The 26747-nt window shown below is 37.3% G+C and overlaps 1 protein-coding gene across 1 annotated transcript; it reads right to left on the reverse strand.

Moving 5' to 3' along the window:
- On the reverse strand, nucleotides 1-25993 carry LOC149247005 (uncharacterized). Its single transcript, XM_089443098.1, has 6 exons — nucleotides 24764-25993; nucleotides 24535-24691; nucleotides 1645-1682; nucleotides 1362-1468; nucleotides 565-699; nucleotides 1-353 (listed from the first exon to the last, which is right to left on the reverse strand). The coding sequence occupies exons 1-6, from the start codon at nucleotides 25876-25878 to the stop codon at nucleotides 1-3; spliced, it is 1905 nt and encodes a 634-aa protein (XP_089299224.1). The 5' UTR covers nucleotides 25879-25993.
- Nucleotides 25994-26747: the final 754 nt, after the last annotated feature.

Here is a 26747-nt window from a genome sequence, read left to right on the forward strand (position 1 = left end):
TCAATATGGTGTATGTGAGAACGTTAGGGCTCTGACCCTGGCCTTGCATCTCATAGAAGATCCGTTGACCTTCGTTTGTCCTGTTATGCTTGCAAACCCATCTATTAATGTATTATACCTAACTACGTTAGGCCTGAAACCTTTCTCTGGCATCTCTCGAAGAAGTTCCCTTGCCTTCTCCACATTAACCACAAAGCAAAATCCATTTATAAGAGTAATCCACCTGATTTCATCAGGTGTACTGCCTATTTGCACCATAACATCTAATAGCCCGAGAGCTTCCTGAATCTTGCCTTCTTTGCAAAGACCATCAATAACAGTACTGTATGTCATAACAGTTGGATTGCACCCTTCATTTAGCATCTCATGGAGCACTTTGGTGACCTCCTGCCAATGTCTTTCATACATAAACTATCCATAAGTGCATTGTATGTAACAACGTTAGGGTATATGTTTTTGTTGGACATTTCATAGAAAAGCTTCTTCGCCTGCTATAACTTGCCTTTCTTAGATAAACCATCAATAAGTGCACGGTATGTGACAACATCAGGGCATATGTTTCTCTCTCGGACATTTCAGAGACAAGCTTCCTTGCCTCGACCAACTTGCCTTCCTCACATAAACCATTAATAAGCACATTATAGGTTTCTCCTCGAACATTTAAGAGACAAGCTTCCTTGCCTCGACGAATTTTCCTTCCTTACATAAACCATTAATAAGCCCATTGTATGTTTCTCCTCGGACATTTCAGAGACAAGCTTCCTTGCCTCGACCAACTTGCCTTCATTACATAAACCATTAATAAGCACATTATAGGTTTCTCCTCGGACATTTCGGAGATAAGATTCCTTGCCTCGACCAACTTGCCTTCCTTACATAAACCATTAATAAGCCCATTGTATGTTTCTCCTCGGACATTTAAGAGACAAGCTTCCTTGCCTCGACCAACTTGCCTTCCTTACATAAACCATCAATAAGCACATTGTATGTGACAACATTAGAGATATGTTTATATTTCTCTTAGACATTTCAGAAAAAAAAAAAAATTGCCTCGTCCAACTTGCCTACCTTACATAAACCATCAATAAACTTATTATATATCAATAAGCATACATAAACCATCAATAAACTTATTATATGTGACAACATTAGGACATATATTTCTCTGCTTATTATATATCAAATAGCTTAATATATGCGACAACATTAAGACATATATTTCTCTCGAACCCTTCATAGAAGAGCTTCCTCTTATGTTGTATGTAATAACACCCGGATTACACCCCCTTTTATCATCAGTAGTTTCTTGAGTTCTTGAGTACTTTCTTTGCATAGTAGTTTCTTGACTTCTTGGAGTTTACTTTCTTTGCATAGCCGGTCCATTAGAGTGTTAAATGTGATTCTGTCAGGCTCATGGCCTTTTTGTAGCATAACAACTAATGGGATTTCCCAGTCTTGCAGAGCCCATCTATTAGGGTATTATAAGTAAAAAAATTAGGAACTTGTCCTTTGCTCATCATTTGATTGAAAACCCTTGATAGCATGCTCAACTCTGAAATCCCTGCAAAGCCTTTTGTGCTTCCAAAATTCGGAACATGCCCATGTGCTTCCATTCAAATGCATAATCCAATCTACATGTTTCACAATGACGAATTATCAACACTTGCAATGCATAATCCAATCTACATGTTTCACAATGACGATTAATGATAATCGTCAAAGTTATCAAGTCTGGAAGGATGTCAGCTTCAATCATCAACCTGTTTACAGACAATGGCGATTCATGTTGATTCCGTCGAAAAGATTGCAGGGATGGATTTAGGTCAAAGCAGGTGATTGAAGGTGTCCAGTGCGACTTGAAGTCTGTTGGTGCAACAGAGTGTTATAATGTGCGTGTCTGCAGTGGCATTAAAAGTGCGGAAGGAGAGCCGATTAATGGAGATGTTATTGTTGTAGAGGGAGAGCATTGCGTTCCTCGTGGTAGTGGCCGCCATGTCGGGCGAGCGAGGAGGACCCAAAAACCTGCGAGAGAGAAATTTATTTGAGTTGAGGGTGCATTGCACGGGACATCAACTCCTTTTATTTAAAATTACTCTTAAAATTACTTTTATATTTTTTATAATAAATTTTTTTCAACCTTGAAACCTGCAAGCGTGCCCGTTCAAAATGATGAACCTTGGATGCAATGGCTTCTCCGTGCAGGGATTCAATTGTTGAATTGAGGCTTCTGTGATCCATATCAGGTTTACGAGAGATTTTTCGGCGTAAATCACAAGATCTATCATTTGTTGACGCATTTCGAACCAATTAGTGTGGTTCATCGTCTTGATGATGAACCACACTAGTTGGTTCGAAACGCGTCGACAAATGATAGATCTTGTGATTTATGAACGATGAACCACACTGGTTGGTTCGAAACGCGTCGACAAATGATAGATCTTGTGATTTACGCCGAAAAATCTCTCGTAAATAATTTTTTTATTTTTTTATTTTTATTTTTATTTTTTTATTTTTTTTTCTTTAAATTGAAAATATATATCTTTTTCATGCTAAATTCTCATATGTTTTTTTGTTCCATAAGAAAATGCGAAGAGAATTATAAATTTAAAAAAAAAAAAAAAAAAATTATAAGTAACCATAAATATATAATTGATGATGAAGAATTTTCCATAATTATGTATGTGAATATTTCTCAATAACTATGGATTTTCATTGAACAAAGATTTATGTATAAATATATATTTTTTGTCAAACCTAAAAATTTATCAAAATGTTATATATATATATATATATATAGAGAGAGAGAGAGAGAGAGAGAGAGAGAGGAAGTTAGATAAGATAAGATAATTATGTTTATGTCTAACTAATGATCACAAAGTATGTCAAAGGTAATGTTGAGTACAATGATGTTCATACAAAGCAGGAGAACCAAACGGTCTCCTAAAAAAGATACAATGCATGAAGTAAATCAACATTATAAAATTCCATGTAATAAATGTTAAAAACAATAACCATGGATGACTGGGACACGTATTCCAAGCTGAATGTTGGGCAAGACATCCTAAGGGGTGTTCATTTGATTGTTTATGGCTAAGGAAATTGGCAAAGGCAATGGCTAAGGCATTAAAAGGCATTTTGGCACATTTATTTATTAAAATAATGTAAATTAGGAGAAAAAGAAGGTGAAAGGTCACAGGTTGCATGTGAGGAGGAAAATGAAGGAAAATAAAGAAAATAGAGACCTCATTCATAAAAAAGCTTATGAGGATCAGTTGGTAAGCTTTTATCAGTTCAATTTTGGAGCTCTCTCATTATTCTCTCTCCCTCTCTCTCATACTCTTGGCTACTTAGAGTTTTCTTGGAGCACTCTTGGAGGGTGTGGCATACTTGGATTCTTGGAGCAAGAAGGCAAAGGAAGAGCAGGAAAGCGCAAGAGGGCATCGACATCAGTAACTACATCATATTTTCTTGTAGGTATCGAGTTGCATGTATGGTTTCTTCCCTAGTTTTGGCATGCATTGCACGTGCATGTGGTTTCTTGGTTGTGATCTATCATTGACATGGAGGATTGCCTGGATCGACGGTGGATTGCCTAGCCTTGCCATTTCGTGGATATCCATGGTGATTGTGGGTTTACTTTCATTGCTTTGTTTTGGTTGGTTCTCATGTTTCCTTAGCTTGGGTTAAGTTATTAGACCTAGAAGCCCTGTAATGGCTTGGGTTGAGTTACTAGTCCTGGAAGCCCTGGTTGAACAAACGCTCTGGAAGCCCTGTAACAGCTTGGGTTGAGCTACTAGTCCTAGAAGACCTGGTTGGACAAACGCTCTGGAAGCCCTTGTGGGTTGAGTTACTAGTCCTCGAAGCCTTGGTTGGACAAATGCTCTGGAAGCCCTATATAAGTTGTGGGTTGAGATACTAGTTTAGGAAGCCCTGGTTGGACAAACGCTCTAGAAGCCCTTCATAAGCTGTGGGTTGAGTTACTAGTTCTGGAATCCTTGGTTGGACAAACGCTCTGGAAGCCCTGGAAGGCTTGGATGGAGACCAATCTGATGATGTTTTTTGGTGATGTCCGACTGTGAGGTAGAATCATTATTTGATGGGTTGAGGTGGATGGACTCTGAAAGCCCTGGATGAGTTTTGATTGATGTGTTCTATGAGATCCCACATTCATGCTTGGAATATGGCACGGGGGTGAATGGATAAAGAAAGATTTGGCTCAGCTATTCTATGGTCGGGTGGAACGTAGTAGTCCCATCTCTGGTTGGTTCATTTTATTCATTAATGAGAAATCCATTCCCTTGATTTTCATGTGTAAAGGTATTGATGTATTTATGGATTTGATGGTTGATATGTTTATTGTATTTTTGTTCCTATTATGTTGGTTATATGCACATTTCTTGACAGCAGCTATGTATGGCTCTCAACATGTTTTTACTTGTATATGAATGGATAATGTGTTTATGAGTTAATGGAGGATAATGCAGCAAATGGCATGAGGGAACAATGGTTCATAGCGATTCTCAGATAAGTATGAGATCCCTACACTTAATTTTGTTGTTTACACATGTAGGTTACATGTTGATGATATGTTTAACAAAATGTCTATCATGGCTAGTAGGGGCCTAGTGATGATCTTGTTCATATTATTGCTTTTGCATCATTGTTTCCTAGCATCGTTACTAATTCTAAGTGATCATTCCATTCTGGGCAATGTCCCGGGCTCTGGGCCAAAAAAGGTGGCTCAAATCCCGAAATTCTAGCATTAGTGCTGAGACTAACTCGCCTGGGCAATGTCTGGGAAGTGTTATAAAGCACCTGAGCAGTGTCTGGGGAGCGTTAGTCCTGAAACTAACTTGCCTGGGAAGTGTCTAGGGAGCATTATCATGCCCTTAAGTCTCTCAAACAACAGTGGGACCCAAGGATAGGCAGTCTAAATGGTTGATTTGTCTCCCTAAGGTTATTTGGATGATGTTGGATGACTGTATGTGATGTTCTGTCGATTCCATTTCCTTAAAGTCACCAAGGAGGTTGAATCTTATCACAGTGGTCTCTCGTCGCATGTTTACCCCAGTTGGCCGATTGCTTGGGTAGATGTGGGAGGAGGGTGTTACAAACATCTAGCCCTAGCAAAGAAGATCTAGGAGCTAATAGGTTTGAGGATTAACCCATCTCTCCTAACATTCGAGGTTGAATGAAGAACATTGAAGAAACTCAACAAAGTCTGTTGGCCTGATGAAGAGTTGGTGGAAAGTGCGGATTGTCCACTAAATTGTTCCTTGGGGGGTTCGCGCATCACTGAGGTCTGGAGGACCTAGTCCATCTCCTAGGAACATATTTGCTGCTAAGATCTCGTGTGGCGGGGTGAGGTCCCACGGATCCTCATTGATCTAGAGTCTAGATACGTACTGGTATCAACTGGTCTCTTATTGCCTCTATCTGAAGGTAGTACCCTGAAAAATGTCGTGATCCTCTGTGTGGGGTCTAGTCTGATGGGAGGCTGAAGAATATGTGCATGGAACCTAAGAGCCTTCTGCATATATAGGGCCAGACATATTTGATCGAGATACCTCTCCTCTGAATAGGAAGTGAAGATCTAAGGTTTTCTTCACTTAATTGAATATCATAACCTTGGTTTTACCCAGGTTGACCATCAACTGTCAATGATCACAAAATAGAGCTAAGGCATCCACCTACCTTTGTAACCCTTCTGGGGATGAGGAGAGGAGGACCAAATCATCAACAAAGAGTAGAATAGATATCAGAACCTGGTGAAGAAGGCAACCATCAGTGTTATGGATATGCTCGTGTAGAAATGCCTCCAACTCATCAATATAGATCCCAAACAGGGTAGGGGACAGTGGACAACCCTGTTTAACCCCAATAGTGCTTCAGATGAAATCAGACATCCCATGAGCCGCGTGAAGACGACCAAGAACGGACTCATATAGGCGCATAATAGTGGTCAATAGGGTTGCATACATTGTGGAAATCTGCATTCTAAAATGGAATAGGTGTTAATTATGCAAGTCATTACCTTTTATAAAAATGTGTTTACATCTCTATCCCATTTTGTAATAGTTGAGTTAGCTCTAATTATTTTATTATTTAAGTATGTTTGAAATTAAGTTACTGCAACAACATTATATTAATAGTATATAAAGAAAAAATAGTGATGCATTGACACTAGTCCATTATTTCTCTAATTTAATTTAAAAGAAAACTATTACACTAATACAACAAAAGAAAATTGTATCATCAATATATAAAAAAAATCATCATACATGAATTAGATAACATTAACCATGTGCAAATCTATTTACATTGCTCATAGAGAAAAGCCAAGGAGAAAGCCCGCCCCAACAAATCAACAGTTATGAGGATTCGAATACCGCAGAAAATAAATCTTCATTTAACAGCAAAGCAGATCTCCTAAACCAAACTTCTTCTCCAACTATTTTCAAAGAACGAACACAATAGATCGCGAAGCTAAGACACCAATGTCCCAAGAACCAGAAGAGATGAAGGAGATGCAAGATAAAGGAAGTTGGAAGACCGTAGAGAAAAAAAAGAAAGCTACAACACCAATCTCGCCAAGAAAGACGAGGAGCCAGACAAGTAAAAGTTAAGAAAATTGTAGGTCTGATAGACCAATTTGGTCTCAGTGGACGTTAACCATCATCATCATCATCATCATATATATATATATATATATATATATCCAACATATTAAAATGTCAGAAAAGGAAGTAGTTCTTAAAAAACAAACATGAAAAATTAGATATGTGAATATGTTGTCCCAAAGTTGTTGTTTCGTGCATGGTCATATTTTTGATGTTGGTTGCATGGTGTTAAGACTATAACATCCTCTTCTTTTCAACAATAATTACATTTTGGATTTCAGGCATCTGTGGTTCATTTCTTTTAAGTTGAACCTCGGAGTACCCATAGTAATGATCATACTTGTCAACGTTTCAAATCCCAACAGGGATCCATCATCAGGACAATTACTAAATGATGATAGAAGAAGAGCTTAGTGAGAGGCGACTCTTTTTGCTATCTTTATTCTGAAATTTTCGAGTAAAATGGTCTCATTCCATGTATCCCCTCCGTACAAGGATATAATTTTGGATTTCAGGCATCTGTGGTTCATTTCTTTTAAATTGAATCTCGGAGTACCCACGGTAATGATCATACTTGTCAACATTTCAAATCCCAACGGGGATCCATCATTAGGACAATCACTGAATGATGATAGAAGAGGAGCTTAGTGAGAGGCAGCTATTCTTGCTATCTTTATTCTGAAATTTTCGAGTAAAATGGTCTCATTCCATGTATCCCCTCCGTACACAAATATACTTTTGGATTTTAGGCATCTGTGGTTCATTTCTTTTAAGTTGAATCTCGGAGTACCCACAATAATGATCATACTTGTCAAAGTTTCAAATCCCAATAGGGATCCATCATCAGGACAATTACTGAATGATGATAGAAGAAGAGTTCTCTCACTAAGCTCTTCTTCTATCATCATTCAGTAATTGTCCTGATGATGGATCCTTGTTGGGATTTGAAACGTTGACAAGTATGATCATTACTGTGGGTACTCCGAGATTCAACTTAGAAGAAATGAACCATAGATGCCTGAAATCCAAAATTATACCCTATACAGAGGGGATACATGGAATGAGACCATTTTACTCTAAAATTTTAGAATAAAGATAGAAAGAAGAGCTGCCTCTCACTAAGCTCTTCTTCTATTATCATTCAATAATTGTCCTGATGATGGATCCCTGTTGGGATTTGAAACGTTGACAAATAATTACATTCTTGTTACTAACACAATATATATAAAGAAAACCAACTTAATGTGCTTATATGATGTAAGGCATCTATATATGGCTACCTGATAGACTAATTTTTGCTACAATTTTAAATTTTTATAGGTTACGACTAGATGTACATAGTCACAAAATGGATAAGATGTATATCTCAAATATATGGTTACAGGACATACAATGCTATGTTGATCATAGATTTAAATTGTATTAGCTATCAAGAGGAATGGATAAGAACATGGCATATATTGTATCTATAAACATCGTTTTACTAATAAAAATCTGTTGGTTTTTTTCTTATTGAAAAACAACAAAAAAAAACAGCTTCCAACTTGCAACTTTATTTTTGTAAATTAATGCTTTGTAATGTCAAAAAATCAGGATTAATCCTCCTCAAACCATCACCATTAGTTGTCTTACATATTTCCATACATCCCTGATACAAAATTCACATGACTAAACACCACACCATGGCCACAAAATTCATAAGACTGAACACTACACCATGACCAACACAGAGTAATAAAACTAAGTACATCATAAAGTTGAAAGCCCTTTTGACTAGGAAAAACCAAAACACAAAGAACGTAGAACTACAAATCCAGCCACTAGGAACTTTAACCATTATCTAAAGAAGATATTGTTGCTGGTACCCTCGCACTCAAATCTGGAGGATCTAGCAAATTCCCACTATCAAATTCACATGCAATGTGCCCCTCCACATGGGCAAGGCAAGAATCAATCTTGTCCAAGCATACGCATTGATTCATGAGCATTCTTTTTTTGTCCTCCAAGACCGCTCCACTTGCTTGTCTTTCAGGAACAAACCCAACAATGTCTTCATTTGCTAGTGCAGGGCCACTGAGTTATGATATTGCTTCTTCCTGCCCCTTGTGTGCCCAATATTAAGAAACCAAGTCGACATATCCTCTAAGATTTCTAAATCTAAGTGGGATTGTCTCTCCACACCAGCTTGAGTCTAAATTTTGTGAATTTCCTTCCTTGTTTCTAGCAGAATTGCATTGAAGTAAGTGGCAGCCGAGTCATGAGAGAAAAGCCTCACTCCTCTCTACCCTCTTGGACCATTGCCCCCTCTCCCTACCTACAATGAATTCGTTGATGTGATGGCATGACAAAGACCGGGAGAGCGCACCTGGAGTACCTACTATGTATACCTCTGCCTGCGAAAAACAAGAGAAAAGACCAGACACATACATCCCAGAACCAAAGCTCCAACCCACTATATCATCCCCAATGCTCATGACACAAACCTTAGACTCAATAGAAGCACCAAAGTGTTGGACAAAGGTCGCAGTGGCCTCTACAGAGGGTCCATTCTCCAACACCATTAAACAAATACTCATATTCACACAAAACATAAGACCCTTGACACAGAAGACTCTCAAACACCCAAGAAAACCAACCCATAGGAGCCCTTCAACCCACACTGAACAATTCACGTGACAACAGACACCATTATTTACACAAATTATATCCCACGCCCTAGACATTACCAATTGACAGAAACCCAAGAACAAAGGACGCGAAATGGTTGCCAAGCCAACCAAAAGGCTCTCATGCCTTCAAAAAATTCCATGTATACCCATAACTTAACAATGCAAATTTAGTTTTTGAATAAGAAAACTTCATAAAACAACATCTCTAATGTATTCAATCAAAGATGCAAATTTATCATAAAGTTTATAGTATTCTAATGCTGAAATAAGTTTTTTTATGATGGATATATTTAAGAAGGTAAAGTAGTGTTATCATACAAACATTTGTGTGAAAGATACTTTAAAATGCTAAAAAAGCAATTAACCTCATTTTTGTGTTTAAAACACCTTGGGAACCAACAAGGTGCGATTTCCATAATTTTAAGTCAAAGATACTCTCACATATTCGTAATTTGGGATTTTGTTCCACATTAATCCTCCATTTCTTCCTCTTGAAACCAACAATTGCCTTCTCACATATAACCAACATTCATTCATTAAAGAACATAAATCAACAAAAGATTCCAAGGCTTCCAAAAACCATAGAGAGTCGATGACATCAATCATGACAATATTTATGATGACTTCTTGATGAGAAAAGAAAGCCTATACTTTCTTCATATGACTATTATTGTTTTGGATGTCACACATTTGCGCAAAAAAGAATAGACAATCCTATTGTCACTACTAAGAATAGGCAATCCAATTAAAAACATTTGATTTTACCTCACAAAGGAATACCAAAAGTGTTGACTTTGTATATATCCTATTAAACAAGCCTAAAATCAAAATTACTTTGCAAATCATAAGAAAATGTTAGTGAAAGCATGTTCATTGTTAGCTTCAATATGTTCCTCCATAGATGACTTTATCTCTTGAGCCAAGCATTCCATTTCCACATTTCCAAGGGCTTGTTGAACAAACTCTTCTTCATTTCCCTCATCTGGAGATGACCCAATCGACATCCTTTCAAAGAAGTTGTTGATCGCAAACTCCTTACCAAATTAATAACCAAATGATACATCTTGTTGCATTGTGCCTCCAAATTTTCTGTCTATCTTTTCTACTATATCATTATTTCAAGAATTTTTGCATACCATTATTTTAATTTCTTGTCAACATGGCATTCTACTTGAAACATGAAAGATGGAAGTCTAATTGCAAACCAAAAGGCTCTCATGCCTTCAAAAAATATCCATGGATACCCATAACTTAACAATGTAAATTTAATTTCCGAAGAAGAAAACTTCATAAAACAACATCTCTAATGTATTCAATCAAAGATGCAAATTTATCATAAAGTTTATAGTATTCTAATGCTGAAATAAGTTTTTTTATGATGGATATATTTACGAAGGTAAAGTAGTGTTATCATACAAACAATTGGGTGAAAGATACTTTAAAATCCTAAAATAGTAATTAACCTCATTTTTGTATTTAAAACACCTTGGGAACCAACAAAGTGTGATTTCCATCATTTTAAGTCAAAAATACTCTCACATATTCATAATTTGGGATTTTGTTTCACATTAATCCTCCATTTCTTCCTCTTGAAACTAACAATTGCCTTCTCACATACAACCAACATTCATTCATTAAACAACATAAATCAACAAAAGATTTAATGGCTTCCAAAGAATAGCATCAACATGACAACATTTATGATGCTTTCTTGATGAGAAAATAAAGCCTATACTTTCTTCATGTGACTAAAAATTATTTTGGATGTCCCACATATTGCCACTACAAATTACATCTTCAAAGTGATATAAGAAATATCAAGTGATAACTTCAACCATAATTCAAGGACGAAACATTTATTCATTCTCATGGTAAGTTATGTTTACTTATCAAAAGAAACACGCAATAACCCATACCTTCTTCATATGACTAAGATATTATTGAAGGTGTCACTCACTTGCACAAAACTGAATAGACAATCTTATTGTCACCACAAATTACATCTTCAAAGTGACATAAGAAACATAAAGTGATGACTCCAACCATGCTTCAAGGAAGAAGCATTCGTTCCTTCCAATGGCAAGTAATACTTATCTTCTGCATCGTTGAAGATCATATTTAGTTTTGGTTTGACTATTAATTAATGTGATAGGGAAATGAAACATTTGAAAGAAATAAGCCATATGCATTACAAATAAATGTTATCAAAATTGGACCAGTCATCAAACCAGCAGGCCCCTAGGACTGGGAATTGATTGGATTGGACCGAAACCGGTAAAAAAAATTGGACCAAAAAACCGGTTAACCAAAAACACATTTAATATTCAAATTTAAACAAACATACAAAAAACTATGTATTAATGCTCATCCATATGAATCCAAACCATTTATACACAAATAAGCAAATGTTCTCATTTATATAGCATGTAAGGGTGCAAATAACCAAAATAACACCGAGTGCAATCCATCTCTGAACCGAAAATACATCAACAAAAAGGCCCTAGATGGCCTCTAGCATCCAAAAAAAAACATGCTACAACCAATACATACATATCATCAAAATCTTTGCCTATATTGGAATCTTCGTCATCAATATCACCCTCTAAGCATTAAAATAAGATAGAAAATGCTTAGAATGTCAATTCAAGATTTTGTTTGAGTGATGGGTACATTTTTAGTAGGATCATGATAGAGGAGTTCAACAATCAATGCCACTAACATCAAGATACATAGAGGGATTGGTGCTCTTGATTATATGCTAGTTCCATACCCTCGTACATGACAAAATCCAATCGAAACATTGCAATCCCCAAATCCTGAAATCCTAAAAAACTGTTTAGTCTGCTAGATTTTGAGTGGGATCTAAAATTCTACTTTCTCCACTCAATGAGTTTGGAACTACTCTCAAACACCCTGAGTCATTTCATGGTAATGTTAAAAATTTAAGTAAAATGATGAATCTTTCATTTTCATCCTTTTACTTTAAGAATTTAACATTACCATGAATTGCATAGCAATAGCAAGGCCATAGGCTTGAATATTAGGAATTTGGTCAAAAACTAGGCTTCTCCAGTAATAAATCATTACTTTAAAAAAATGATTATTTTCAAAGGGTCCTTGATAGCATTGTACAAGACCGATCCATACAAGAATCAGTTAATTGTTTTTAAAGGGTCCTTGATAGCATTGTACAAGACCGATCCGTACAACAATTGGTTGATTGTTTTCAAAGGGTCCTTGATAGCATTGTACAAGACCGATCCGTACAAGAATTGGTTGGTTGTTTTCAAAGGGTCCTTGATAGCAGAGTTGGAATTTGACGTGCATTTTGCCTGTCAAAGCCATTTTAGTCATTAAATACGTTGAAAATTTTTAAATGACCATTTGGCATAACATGGTTTGAAGAGTGAAGAATGTGTTTTTGACGGCTTATAATATTTTGAAAAAGTTATTAATATCTTATCTAGACATTTCGCTCCTAGAAACTTCGCGATATTAGAATAGAATATAAGTCTCTACCCTGAATAAGAAATTGAAATATGTCTTGTACTCTGAGTGGGCGATGCGTTTGATCATCAATTGGTTTACATTTTAGAAACCTTAAATAGCACTCTGATCATACTTATAATTAAAGAATTGAACTTTTCAATAATGATTATTTTTAAATGTTATTTTTTAATAGTTGTTTTTAAATGCTATTTTTTATATTTATTTTATATAAATATATTAGTTTTGGTTTGAATTTATGAATATATATAATTATTTTTTATATGTGGTGGTGTACTAAATTTATATTTAGAAAAGTGTTTATATATGTGTGTGTGTGTGTGTTAAAATTATATATTGAGATTATTTTGAGTCATTTTTTGTTTAATTTATTAATAAATATAATCATTATTATTATTATTTTTGTTTGATATAGAAAATTAAAATTTAGAAAAATGTTTATTTCATATATGTGTATTTTTTTTAAATGACCATTATTATTAACTATTTTATTTTTTATTTTTTAAGAATTAAGAAATTTATTTTTTAACGAAATTGTAGTTTTGTGTTGTTTAAATCACCTTTTTCAATGTATAGATCAATTTATTAGGTTTAAAAATTCCTCAAATATTAAACAATTAGAATTTAATAAACACAATTTTTGTTTTCTTTATGATTTAGTTAAAAACACATTTGAAATATATTTAGGCTTATGGGAAAAACTGGAAAAACTATATATGACAAAGTCGTTAACAAATAGAATTTATTTGAAAAGACAACTGTACAGTCTTCAAATGAAGGAGGGTTCAAAAGTTGCAAAACATTTGAATGTTTTTAATACACTTATATGCCAATTATCAGATATGGAAGTTAAAATTCAGGAAGAAGACAAAGCTATAACCTTGTTGTGTTCTCTGCGCGAGTCATGGGACCACTTCGTAACTTCAATCAGTTTGAGCACTGCTGATTCTTTGAAATTTGAATCAGTTGTAGGATCTCTCTTGTCTAAAGAAGTACGAAGGAAATTCAGTATTGAAACGAGTGCATCAGAAGCCATGATAGCTAGAGGACGGTCAAACGAAAGAGAAGAAAAAAAAAAGGGGTCTTCCAGATCTAAATCAAAGGGAAAGAAGTGTAAGGAAAAATGTTGGCACTACAATAAAATTGGACACTTGAATAAACACTGTTGGAAACGACAAGAGTCTGATAACCCGAAGAAGGAAGCAAATCAGGTTGATTCAGGTATGATAGACGAAGTTTTATCTGCTGAAGAATTATGTATGATAGATGAAATTGCACCTGTATGTAATGTCTCTCAGGGTTTAGAAAGCTGGTTGTTAGACTCTGGTGCTTCTCATCACATGTGTCCTCACAGAAATTGGTTCACTTCATATGAAGATGTAAATGGTAGTTCTGTGTTTATGTGTAATAATGTAACACATCAGACTGTTGGGATGCGAAATATCAGGGTTAAAATGTATGATAACATAGTTAAAACATTAACTAGTGTTAGACATGTACCTGATTTGAAGAAAAATTTGATTTCTTTGGGAGTGTTGGATTCAAATAGTTATAATTTTACAGGTCAGAATGGAGTGCTGCAAGTCTTTAAAGGCGCCCTAGTTGTTATGAAAGCAGAAAAGGTAGGAAATCTTTACAGACTCAAAGGAAGTACTCAGGTCAGTGAGGCAGCGATTGTGTTAGAAAAGAAGAAGAAGGTACTCGCTTATGGCATCAGTGATTGGGTTACATGAGCGAGAAAGGTCTTCAAGTACTGATCAAACATAAATCACTTCCTGATTTGAAATCCTTGAAGTTGGATTTCTGTAAACATTGTGTGTATGGAAAACAGTGTTAACAGAGATTAAAAATTGGGAATCATAATAGTAAAGATATTTTAGACTATATTCATTTTGATCTGTGGGGACCATCTCCTATTGTATCATATGGAGGTGCTCTATATTTTTTAACGTTTATTGATGATTTCTCCTGTAAAATTTGGGTCTTTATGCTAAAAAAAAAAGCTGATGTATTCAATGTCTTTAAACAATTTAAAACAATGGTAGAGAAAAGAACAGGGAAATCAATTAAATGTTTAAGAACTGACAATGGTGGTGAATTTACTTCAATAGAATTTGAACAATACTGTAAGGATGAAGGAATTGTTAGACACAAAACTGTTGTTTATACTCCTCAGCAAAATGATGTTGTTGAACGTATGAATCAGACTCTTATCGAAAAAGCCAGAAGCATGATCAGCAATGCTAACTTGCAAAAGGAGTTGTGGGCAGAAGCAGTATCCATTGCTTGTTATTTAGTTAACAGATCTTCTTCAGTAGCAATTAATTGTAAAATTTTTGAAGAAATTTGGTCAGGTCAGTCTTGTGATTATTCACAATTAAGGATATTTGGTTGTGATGCTTATTCTCTTATTCCTAAAAGGCAGCGTTCAAAATTAGATCCAAAATCGAAATGTTATGTCTTTTTTGGGTATGACTATGCAGTGAAAAGATATAGGTTGTGGGATCCTACATCGTGGGAGATAGTCATTAGCAGAGATGTAACATTTGATAAATCTTCTCTTTTAAAATCAAATGTTGAAAGAATTGAACAGGTACAGGTATTGCCAAATCAACAAGTTCAGTTGGAGGCTAGATTTTTTGGTGACAGTAAAAAGGAAGAAAAGGCTTCTCGAGAAACTCCCTGCGTGGAAGCAAAATCAGGGGATCTTTTGTGTTATTTTGTACATGGTTGAAACAAACTGTTTTATTTTGTTGCTACTGTCCGAGAGGCAGCCAGCCTCATTATGCATATGCTCAGACATCTACAGAATGTAATTTCTTTTGACTTAATAGAAATTACGACTTTTTTCTACGGGAAAAAAAAAAGATATTGTAGTGTTTATAAAAAAATAAAAGTAATAAAATTCAATGTGTTAGATTGTAATTTTGTTTTTATTAATAAAATTAAGAATAACCTTTTTAATAAAAAAATCATATCATAATATAATTATTACATTAAAATATATAAAATATTTAAGTAGCACCATTAAGTTAAGATCCATTTTACCTTATAAAATAGAATAGTGATTTTGTAACCATATTTAAATTTAATAAATAAGTATATCCATAGTCACCACCAATTTACCATGGATTTTATAAACCATACTACCATGGATATAAACCATACTATAATATGGGCCAATACCAACAACATGCCCAAAACCACCTCTCATTTCACAATCAAAATATTTTTTTTAATTTAATTTATTATATTTTTGGGCCAAGGGACAATTTCCATCTCTATATTGAAGGTATGTTGTAATGTCATCTTATATTATGTTATCTAGACATCTTGACGCAGTCAAATTACATGAATATATATATATATTATCCATTTTTAAGGTCACCAAATTTGTGTATGAGACCCCTTGTTTGTGGGACAAGGGACCCACCTCCACACAACAATTTGGCTGTTAATGTGTACAAAGGCATACATACTCTACCTCCATCTGGTTTTGAACCTGTGACCTCTTAGGAGGAAACACATGCTCTTAACCATTAGGCCCACTCAAGTTGTAAATTAAAACATTTTGACTTAGTGAGATTACATAAAATAGAAATTAAACTAAAAAAATAAAATTAATAATTAAACCAACCTAGATCTATCTTAACTCTGAACCTATCAAGCTCTGAGATAGATCAAATCTCTCGAGGTGCACACCTTTCTTCACTCAGAAAAGATGTTTGCACCTCAAGAGCGCTTGATATATCTGGAGTTGGATCTAAGCCGGTTAAAATTCAAATATAAAAAATTAGATAAGTGAGTATATTGGGTTAAGATTGTTATTTCATGTAAAGTTGTTGTTTATATGTATTGCAAATTGTACATGATATGAAGCTTCAATTTTTTAAAAGAAATGGAAATACACTTACATACATGATCAATCTATATATATCTTTTAAAATAAATGAATAGAATTATTTTAAGAGTTAATTATAGTTGTGTTGATATATAACATTATAATGTTGGGACATCTTTTGGTACTAATTACATTCAGTCACTTACAATTAGTGTAATTATTTATTAATTTATTTTTATTTATTTATTTAGTTAATCATAACTTGAAATAAAATAAATAACTTAACTGCTTCCTAGTCAAAATTTGTTAGGGAGAAAAAAAGCTCCATTGGAAATCATTTGAAGTAAAAAAAAAAATGTGCACTCTTACTCCATTTTTTTCGTTGCGCTGCGAGGCGCAGCCCGTGACCTAGACATCACCGCCACAGAGACCTATTCACAGGTTTGCAACTCCAATGGAGGTCGGCGGGGGTGCCGACCCCTCACCTCCCCTGCCCGAACTCCTCGCATTCAAGAAGCTCATCGCCGGATCTCTCAAGAGACCACTGTCTGAGACTCAGCGAAAATTCGTCAAAAAGCTGGACTGCATCCCAATTGTGGAATTGCCAATTGTAGAAACATGTAGATCAGCAGTCAATCTTGTAAACAGAGGACTCATAGGAAAGTTTACCAAGCTTTGGCCTTCTCCCAAATCCGTTGAAGCTTGGGTGCAGAGGAATTGGACGTCGCTCATATCAGAAGGAATCAAGAGCCACTTTGTAGGAAAAGGATTCTATGTATTCGTGTTTGAAAGCTTTGAGGATAAAAATCTCATCTTCAAAAATGGCCCATACTTCATGGGGCCTCAGGGTTTATACCTGAACAAATGGACCCCTGATTTCGACCCAGCCCAGTATGTGTCGTCTGTCGTTCCAATTTGGGTCCGCCTACCTCATCTTCCTTTACATTGCTGGAATCAAAAATCAATGCAAGCTATCGGCAACTCGCTTGGAAGGTATATTGATCAAGCAGTGCGAAAGGATCAGTACACATGCACATGGATCTGCATGGAGGTTGATCTGGAAGTAGGTTTGCCAGAGGAAATTAAACTTACTTCAGCATACTAGATGCACATCCAGGAGCTAGACTATGAGCAATTACCCTTCAAATGCCAGCACTGTCACGGCTAAAACTTGTTTCTATTTGTACTATGTTGGCACTAACTGCATTACTTAACCTTGAGTTAGAACAGTTCGATGTTAAAACAACGTTTCTACATGGTGATTTGAATGAAGAGTTATATATGGAACAACCAGAAGGTTTTGTACAAGGTCGTAGCAGAAGATTAGTTTGCAAGCTCAGGAAATCATTGTATGGTCTGAGGCAGTCTCCCAGACAATGGTACAAGAAGTTTGACTCCTTCATGGTGAACCAGAACTTTATTAGAAGTGAGTATGATCATTGTGTATGCTTCAAAAGTTTCAATGGCATATTCATTATCTTAGCTTCGTATGTTGCCGATATGCTTATTGCAAGCAAAAGCATGGAAGAGATCAACAATTTAAATGCTCGGCTCTCTAGAACGTTTGATATGAAGGATCTTGGAGCAGCAAAACATATCTTGGGCATGGAGATACACAGAGACAGGAAAAATGGTAAGCTTTGGTTATCACAGTGGAAGTATGTGGAGAAAGTACTTGAAAAGTTATGTATGAACAATGTGAAACCTGTTAATGTTCCATTAGCTTCCCATTTTAAGCTTGCTTCGGTTTTGAGTCCTAGAACTGATGAAGAAAAGCAGTATATATCTCATGTACCATATGCAAATGTTGTAAGCAACTTAATGTATGCGATGGTATCTACGAGACCTGACATTTCACATGCAGTTGGAGCTGTCAACAGGTTCATGGCAAATCCAGGTGAAGAACATTGGCGAGCAGTGAAACGGGTGCTTCGATAACTAAGAGGCACAAGTGACCATTGCATCATCTTTAATGGTAGTGAAGAATCAGTTTGCGAATATGTAGATGTTGATTATGCAGGTGATTTGGACAAAAGAAGATCTACTACAGGTTATATCTTTACTCTTGCAGGTGGAGCAATTAGTTGGATGTCAAAGCTTCAAGAAACAGTTGTGTTGTCCACTATCGAAGCAAAATATATAGCTGCTTCAGATGCTAGTAAAGAAACAATTTGGGTTAAAGGGTCTACTTGATGAGATTGGAAGGACGCAGGAGAAAGTGAATGTACTTTGTGACAGTCAAAGCGCTATTCACTTGGCTACAAACCCTACCTATCATAGCAGAACCAAGCACATTGATGTAAGGTATCATTTTCTGAGACATGTCATTGATGGCGGAAAAGTAGCTCTTCAAAAGGTCCATACACAAGAGAATTGTGCAGACATATTCACAAAGCCAGTTACAGTAGAGAATGATCCGGATTTAAACAAGAACGCAACAAATTACAGATATAACCATAAATATAGAGGTGCGATAACCATAAATACAGAGATGCAACAGAAATAATACTTCATTTCATTACTGTAAAATACTAAAATATGCTTACAAACAGAAATGGAAATAAACCAACTAGGGTGATGGTAGCTTATCTCTGAGAAGAGATGTGGCGGCTACATGCCTATGAACTATGTTACAATGAGGCTCGAAGGCCTATTTATTGTTGAGAAACAATGGAAAGCCCTTCACATCCCAAAACCTAACCCTAGAAGATGAAACGCCAAATTGTGGGCCCCGTTTGGGTAAATTGGTACATCAATTTCCCGAGGTCGTAACTTTGGCACCCGATCTCCGTTTGACGCGTACAATAGCTCGTTAGAAAGATCTATCCGAGAACTATAACTTTAGGAAGATCAACATCAGTCCATGGACCCATGTTGCTCCCAGATGTCCCCAAAAACGTTGTTTATAGCTTCAAAATGGCTTCAGAAGTTCAGGACCCAGAAAACTGCTAAAAATAGTAAATTGTGCTACAATTGCGAAAACTGAAAGAGACAGTTGTGGGGGTCCAAATGGGATAGGTGGGTGGCCACCAACATCCACCTGGATCATTCCTCCCCCTTGGAAGCAATGGTCCCCATTGCGTTGAGTTCCTCCATGAGATGAGGAAGTTGCTGCTGAACTTGGTCCTTGGTGAGCTATTCTGCAATCTCTGATGTGTCCAGTAATGGTGGGAAGTATGGTTGATGACGGTCCACATTGAACACTCGGTGCAAGCGAAGAAATGGGGGAATGCTATGCTCCAAAGCACTGTTTCCCGTAGCCTTGATACTGGTGTAAGGACCCTGTCGGAGTGGTCTGAGTTTCTGATGGGCTCTTGTCAGGCGTTCTTTCTGCAGATGCAACCCGACTTTGTTGCCCACCTGAAGTTTGTGTGGTACCCCTATGGGTGAGGAGAAGTTGTTCCTGCGTTCTATCATGATCATATCCCTTTGCTACTGTTGCTTTGTGGAGGAACCCTTCACGGGGGTCATGGATGTGGTGACGATCTTCCCCTCACTTTGGGAGTGAACCAGATAGAAAATGAATTTCCTACTCTATGAAATGAGCTTGCTGCCTTTCTTAGCAGTGATCGAAGAAGTGGCGGTAGGTGGGGCTACCTCTGGTATCCTGTATAATGAATTATTCAACGAAATAATGACAGCACGAGGCCTTGACTCATACACAGCATGTCGCCTCCACAAGTATGGATAGCCTAATAATACATCACAAACATCCAGAGGTGTAACATCACACAATACCTCATCTGTGAAGGGCTTGATGTTGTAGGGAAGGCGGCACTGCTGGCAAACTTTCAGATATCTTCCTTCATGAAGCCACCCGATACTGTACGGCTGCAGGTGTGGTGTAGTTGGTAGGCCCAACCGCTTCACGACCTCTGCTGAAATGAGGTTCTTTTGGCTGCTACTGTCGACAATGAATTGCAGCGGCAAACCCTTCACCCACATCTGTGAATAGAAAAGATGCTCCCCCTCCTCTGGATCTTCGGGCTCATTCTTCTGGATCTTGGCGGTGGCCACAGTGACGCTGGGCTTCGCATCAATGATTTGCTTCCCTTTGCCATTCCCCTTGTCGGGTTCTAACCCAGGGTCGGAACATGCATCTGATTTTGAAGCATTCAACTCGGCCACCAGCGACTGCTTGGTCCGACACTCACTTGTGTTGTGAGTGGGGCTCTTGTGGAACTCGCACCACTTTCCTGTGTCCTTCTTTGACTTCATGGTGTTGTTCTTTTCTTGCGGCTTCGACGGGTTGTCTTGGGCCACCCCGCCTTGGCTTTGTCCTTTGGTCTTCGGATTCGCAGATCCAAAGTCTCTCTTCTTCTATTTGAACTTTTTCTCGATTTTTACAATGTATCGGTACACTATGCCGAGCGAGGAGATGTTTAGGAACTCCATCTCTTCCTGGATGTATCTGTGTAGGTAGTCGCGGTATTTGAGTACCAAATGCAGCTCAAAGTCCTTGATACCCAGCGGTGTGCGAAGGGTATGAAAAATGTTGGTGAACTTCGGCACATCTTGGTCCCTTCCCTGCCGCAGCATGGTCCATTTGATGTATTTGTCCTCATAGCTTTTGACAAGGTAGTACTGCTCCTTGACGGAATCCCGAAATGAATCCCAAGTGGGTGCGGCTGAAAATAGTGAGTATGTACTTCCATCCTTCTGCTCGCAGTAGGTTTCCCATCAGTCCTTAACGTGGGGGGCTGCTTTGAGAAGAGTGAAAACAATCATTTCTCGACTCGAAAATTTATGAACAGAAAAATAACCCTCTAGCAGATTTAACCATTTATCTACGACCTCTGCATCTATCAACCCTCTAAGATGGAGATTTCAAAATTAACTTGTACCTTAAACGGTGTGGCCTTTCCAGAGTAGCTGCTGGAAGCCGATACGTCGCCTTTGGGTAGCCGCTGAAGGATCTGGGAAAAGTTGTCCATCGTCGCGTTCCTTTGTTGCTAGAGGGCTTCTTCGAGCAAGATTTTGATAGGATCTCTTGCCCCCTCATCTTTCTTCTCATCCGCCATGGGAGGCCCTGGTCTTGCAAAAGTTCGACCAGTTCAAGCCCTAACTCCTTATATCCCGACCTCATTGGGGACATGCAAAGAAAAACAGAGAAAAAACAGACCGCTCTGATACCACTGATCCGTATCTTCGGAGGGAGACCCCCAAGATCTGAAAATTTGAAATTACCAAAAGAAAACGAGTAGAATGCCTAATAAACAAAACCACAAAGATTTTTTTATTAAAACAAATAATAATTGTAAGGACTACATTGTGGTGGACAATCTGTCCTTTTACAAAATGTGACTTGTTACTTATAGTATTTCTCAGTTACAATACAACGGTTCAATTCCATGGGTGAATGAATACCATGGGTGGAAGTCACAATAACACGGGTCAATTCCATGGGTGAATGAATACCATGGGTGGATGTCACAATACCATGGGAAAATACCATGGGTGAATGAATACCATGGGTGGATGTCACTTACAATACCATGGGTGGATGCTACTTACAATACCATAGATAAATTCCATGGGTGGATGAATACCATGGGTTGATACCATTTTCCATTCGGATCAGAGAAGCTGCGATGGTGTTTAGCTTCTCTTGGCTTGCAGAAAAGATGATGAATGGGCATGGGCAAGGGATTAGGAAAATTGTTGTCAAGGTGGAGTTTGTTGGTAATTTGACAACAAATGAATGTAAATGTAAATTTGGATAAATTGTTTTAGTTATTGGCAAGTCAGTTTCATACCGAATCGGCAGTTATGTAACTATGGAGGCTGATATAAAACTGATGAATGCCCGAACTATTGCAATGGGGAATTATTTCATTGATTGAATAGAAAATCCAATCCCTTGCCCCGTGGATGTTTCCTTGACACTCAGTGAAAGTTTTAACATTTACCACGTAAATCCTGAGTTATTACTTGTATGGTTGTTGTCGGTTTCATTTCTTTCTTGTTTTGTAACCTCCATTAACTACACAAGACATTCATACCTACCCATCCTATTTCTTTCTTGTTTTGTAACCTCCATTAACTACACAAGACATTCATACCTACCCATCCTGAACTTCGTTCTTTGTATGGAATTTCCATGTCGCACCAAATTTGCAAGTTCTCGTGTGGATTATATAAAATTACAATATGATCGGATACAACAAAAACATAAAGAAATCTAGAAATTATATCTTTCTTTATTAGAATTCTCACATTTCAATAAGAAACCTATGATGTAAAATAATAAAATTGGATTTCATTTTGAATGAAGACAACAGATCAATAGCTGATCAATACCTGTCATTCCTGTTGACTAATTCTTGAAGGACACTTATCTTTAATTCTTGTAGATGTTGCTCCCTGGCATTTCACATTAAGCAAACCAAACATTTCAATTTTTATCCCAAATAATATTATAAATATATACTGAGCTATACTATTTCTGAGATCCCAAAGCTATTGGAATCAAAGTTCCCCAAGCCACACCCATTGAAGACTAGAAACGAAAAAACACGAGATTGCAAATCATATGTCTAGTGCAATATATAGTAGACAAATCTGACGGTGTTCACTTCCAGCAAAGACTATATTATATTCACCAACTAGTGGCAGAAGCAAATTTCTGTATATTCTAATCATATTTCCTGTAAGAAGCAAAGCTTAGACTAGTATTGCACATTGGCCATGCAGAGGAAGTTAAACTAATTGATTTTAACAGCCTGTGACCTGTGAATCCAAATTTCTGTATATTCTAATCATATGTCCTGTAAGAAGCAAAGCTTGGAGCTAGTATTGCACATTAGCCATGCAGAGGAAGTTAAACTAGTTGAACTTAACAGCCTGTGAGAAGTGAATCTACAGTAAGGTTTTGATCATTGTGTACTGCCATTCGAGTTTCATATATGCATGCAACTAATTAGGACAGTTAAATCATGACATAGCCACAAAGTATGTCTGATCTCTGCCATCATACTGTGAATAATGCCCTATCTCTGCCTCCATACTCTCATGCTGTTCTTGTAGACTGTTTTGCCACGTAGCCTCTAAAGTACATAGTGTTCATAGAGTCAAACTACCTTCAATGCAATAATACCAAACCTAGTGAAGCAAATCCCCATGTTGCTAGGTCACATTTATTACGGTGAATCTTAATAAATTACATGACCTCAGGGAAAGTGATAATTAATGTCAAACTCTCAAACAAAATTAATTACTGAATGCGTTTGACAGCCGATTGATCAACCATCTATTTTAGTTTTTACATAAAACTAACCATGAACAATTCAGCAACAGTAACTCACTAACTGGTAGAGCAAGCCATGAGTAGACCAAACCCAGTTCATCAATTTTCACGCATAAAACTGACTTGATAGTATTTTATATGGCTGCCGGCAAGTCTTATACTAATAGGTGCTATAACAGTAAGTCTATCTGTTTTGCCTACATTAGAAGTTGCGACTATTGGAAGCGATTTTCTAAATACTAACTCCAATAAAACGCTTCCTCAGGACCACTTCAGACAGACAATATAAACTGAAGAAAAGTCTAACGCTTTGTATAATATTTTTGAAATCCTTATATATCTATTAACCACCTTTGAAACAATGTCATGACTAAGAAAATATCATATCAATTTGTAATTCACCACTCCTATGATTTGTAACATCCTCTCCTAATATTAAACACCTGATGCACTCTTATTGGAATTCCATGTGTACCACTTGATCAACTCAGCCACCATACCTGTTTCAGATAGTGCATTATTACCAAAGTCATCCCTGTACTTCATCAACTGCAATTTACTCCCTTTTACTAAATCTTGCGAGGTGCATTTCAGCAACATCGTTACAGAAGCTTTTATTTACAACTTAATGTCACAACACAAGTATCAAACTTTTTTCAAGATCTCATCCAATATTCTATTGGCGTTTTGGCGTGTGCCTTCCTTGCATAGTGCGTCCATGATGGTGGCATATGTAACCATATCAGGCCTATGACCTCTGTCTTTCATCTGTTCGAATAATTTTATTGCCTCCTTCAGGTTACCCACTCTGTAGAGTCCATTCTGACCCTGGCCTTGCATCTCATAGAAGATCTGGTGAGCTTCGTCTATCCTATTATGCTTGCAAAGCCCGTGTATTAATGTATTATAACTAACTAAATCAGGCCTGCAACCTTTCTCTGGCATCTCTCGAAGAAGCTCCCCTGCCTTCTCCGGATTACCTGCTCTGCAAAATCCATTTATAAGTGTATTGTATGTTATTTGATCAGGTGGAATGTCTATTTTCACCATAACATCTAACAACCCGAGAGCTTCCTGAAGCTTGCCTTCTTTGCAAAGACCATCAATAACAGTGCTGTATGTGATAACATTTGGATTGCACCCTTTGTTCAGCATCTCATGAAGCACTCTGGTGGCCTCCTGCCATTGCCTTTCCTTACATAAACCATTAATAAGCGCACTGTACGTGACCACATCAGGGGATATGTTTTTGTCAAGCATTTCAGAGAAGAACTTCATCGCCTCGTCCAACTTGCCTTCCTTACATAAACCATCAATAAGCGCACTGTACGTGACCACATTAGGGGATATGTTTTTGTCAAGCATTTCAGAGAAGAACTTCATCGCCTCGTCCAACTTGCCTTCCTTACATAAACCATCAATAAGCGCATTGCATGTGACCACATTAGGGGATATGTTTTTGTCAGGCATTTCAGAAAAGAGCTTCCTCGCCTCAGCCAACTTGCCTTCCTTACATAAACCATCAATAAGCGCATTGCATGTGACCACATTAGGGGATATGTTTTTGTCAGGCATTTCAGAAAAGAGCTTCCTCGCCTCAGCCAACTTGCCTTCCTTACATAAACCATCAATAAGCACACTGTACGTGACCACATTAGGGGATATGTTTTTGTCAGGCATTTCAGAGAAGAACTTCATCGCGTCGTCTAACTTGCCTTCCTTACATAAACCATCAATAAGCGCATTGCATGTGACCACATCAGGGGATATGTTTTTGTCAAGCATTTCAGAGAAGAACTTCATCGCCTCGTCCAACTTGCCTTCCTTACATAAACCATCAATAAGCGCACTGTATGTGACCACATTAGGGGATATGTTTTTGTCAAGCATTTCAGAGAAGAACTTCATCGCCTCGTCCAACTTGCCTTCCTTACATAAACCATCAATAAGCGCACTGAATGTGACCACATCAGGGAATATGTTTTTGTCAGACATTTCAGAGAGAGCTTCCTCGCCTCAGCCAACTTGCCTTCCTTACATAAACCATCAATAAGTATACTGTATGTAATAACATTGGGATTACAACCCTCTTTTATCATCAGATACAATAGTTTCTTGACTTCTTGGAGCTTACTTTCTTTGCATAGCCGATCCATGAACGAGTTAAATGTGGATGTGTCAGGCTTATGGCCCTTTTGCAGCATAACAGCTAACAACCCGAACGCCTCGTGGGATTTCCCGGCCTTGCAGAGCCCATCTATTAGGGTATTATAAGTAACAAGACTAGGAGCTTGTTGTTTGCTCCTCATTTGGTTGAAAACCTTGATAGCGTCCTCGACTCTGAATTTCCTGCAAAGCCCTTTGATGAGGGTATTGAAGGTTACGACATTTGGAACATACCCATGTGCTTCCATTCCTTCAAACACTTTGAATGCATAATCCATTCTACCTGTTTCACAGTGACAATTGATGATAATGTTCAAAGTTATGAGATCTGGGATAATGTCGGCTTCAATCATAAGCCTATAAACAGACAATGCAGATTCATGTTGATTCCGTCGAAGCAGGCTACTTAACAAGAGATTGCAGGTGCTTAGAGAAGGGATGGATGTAGATTTAGGTGAAAGCAGGTTCTTGAAGGTGTCCAGTGCCTCTTGAAGTCTGTTGGTGTGACAGAGTGTCTTAATGCGCGTGTCTGCAGAGGTGCTCAAAGTGAGGAAGGAAAGTCGATGAATGGAGATGTTGTTGTTGCAGAGGGAGAGCATTGCGTTCCTCGTCCTAGTGGCCCCCATGTTGAGCAAGCAGAGACCCAAAAACCTGAGAGAATAGAGACGTGTTTCGTGACAACAGCTACTTCTGTGAGT

Source organism: Pinus tabuliformis, chromosome 7, assembly GCF_031772625.1.
Source record: "Pinus tabuliformis cultivar Carrire ecotype Pingquan chromosome 7, CPIR1, whole genome shotgun sequence".
NCBI lineage: Eukaryota > Viridiplantae > Streptophyta > Pinopsida > Pinales > Pinaceae > Pinus > Pinus tabuliformis.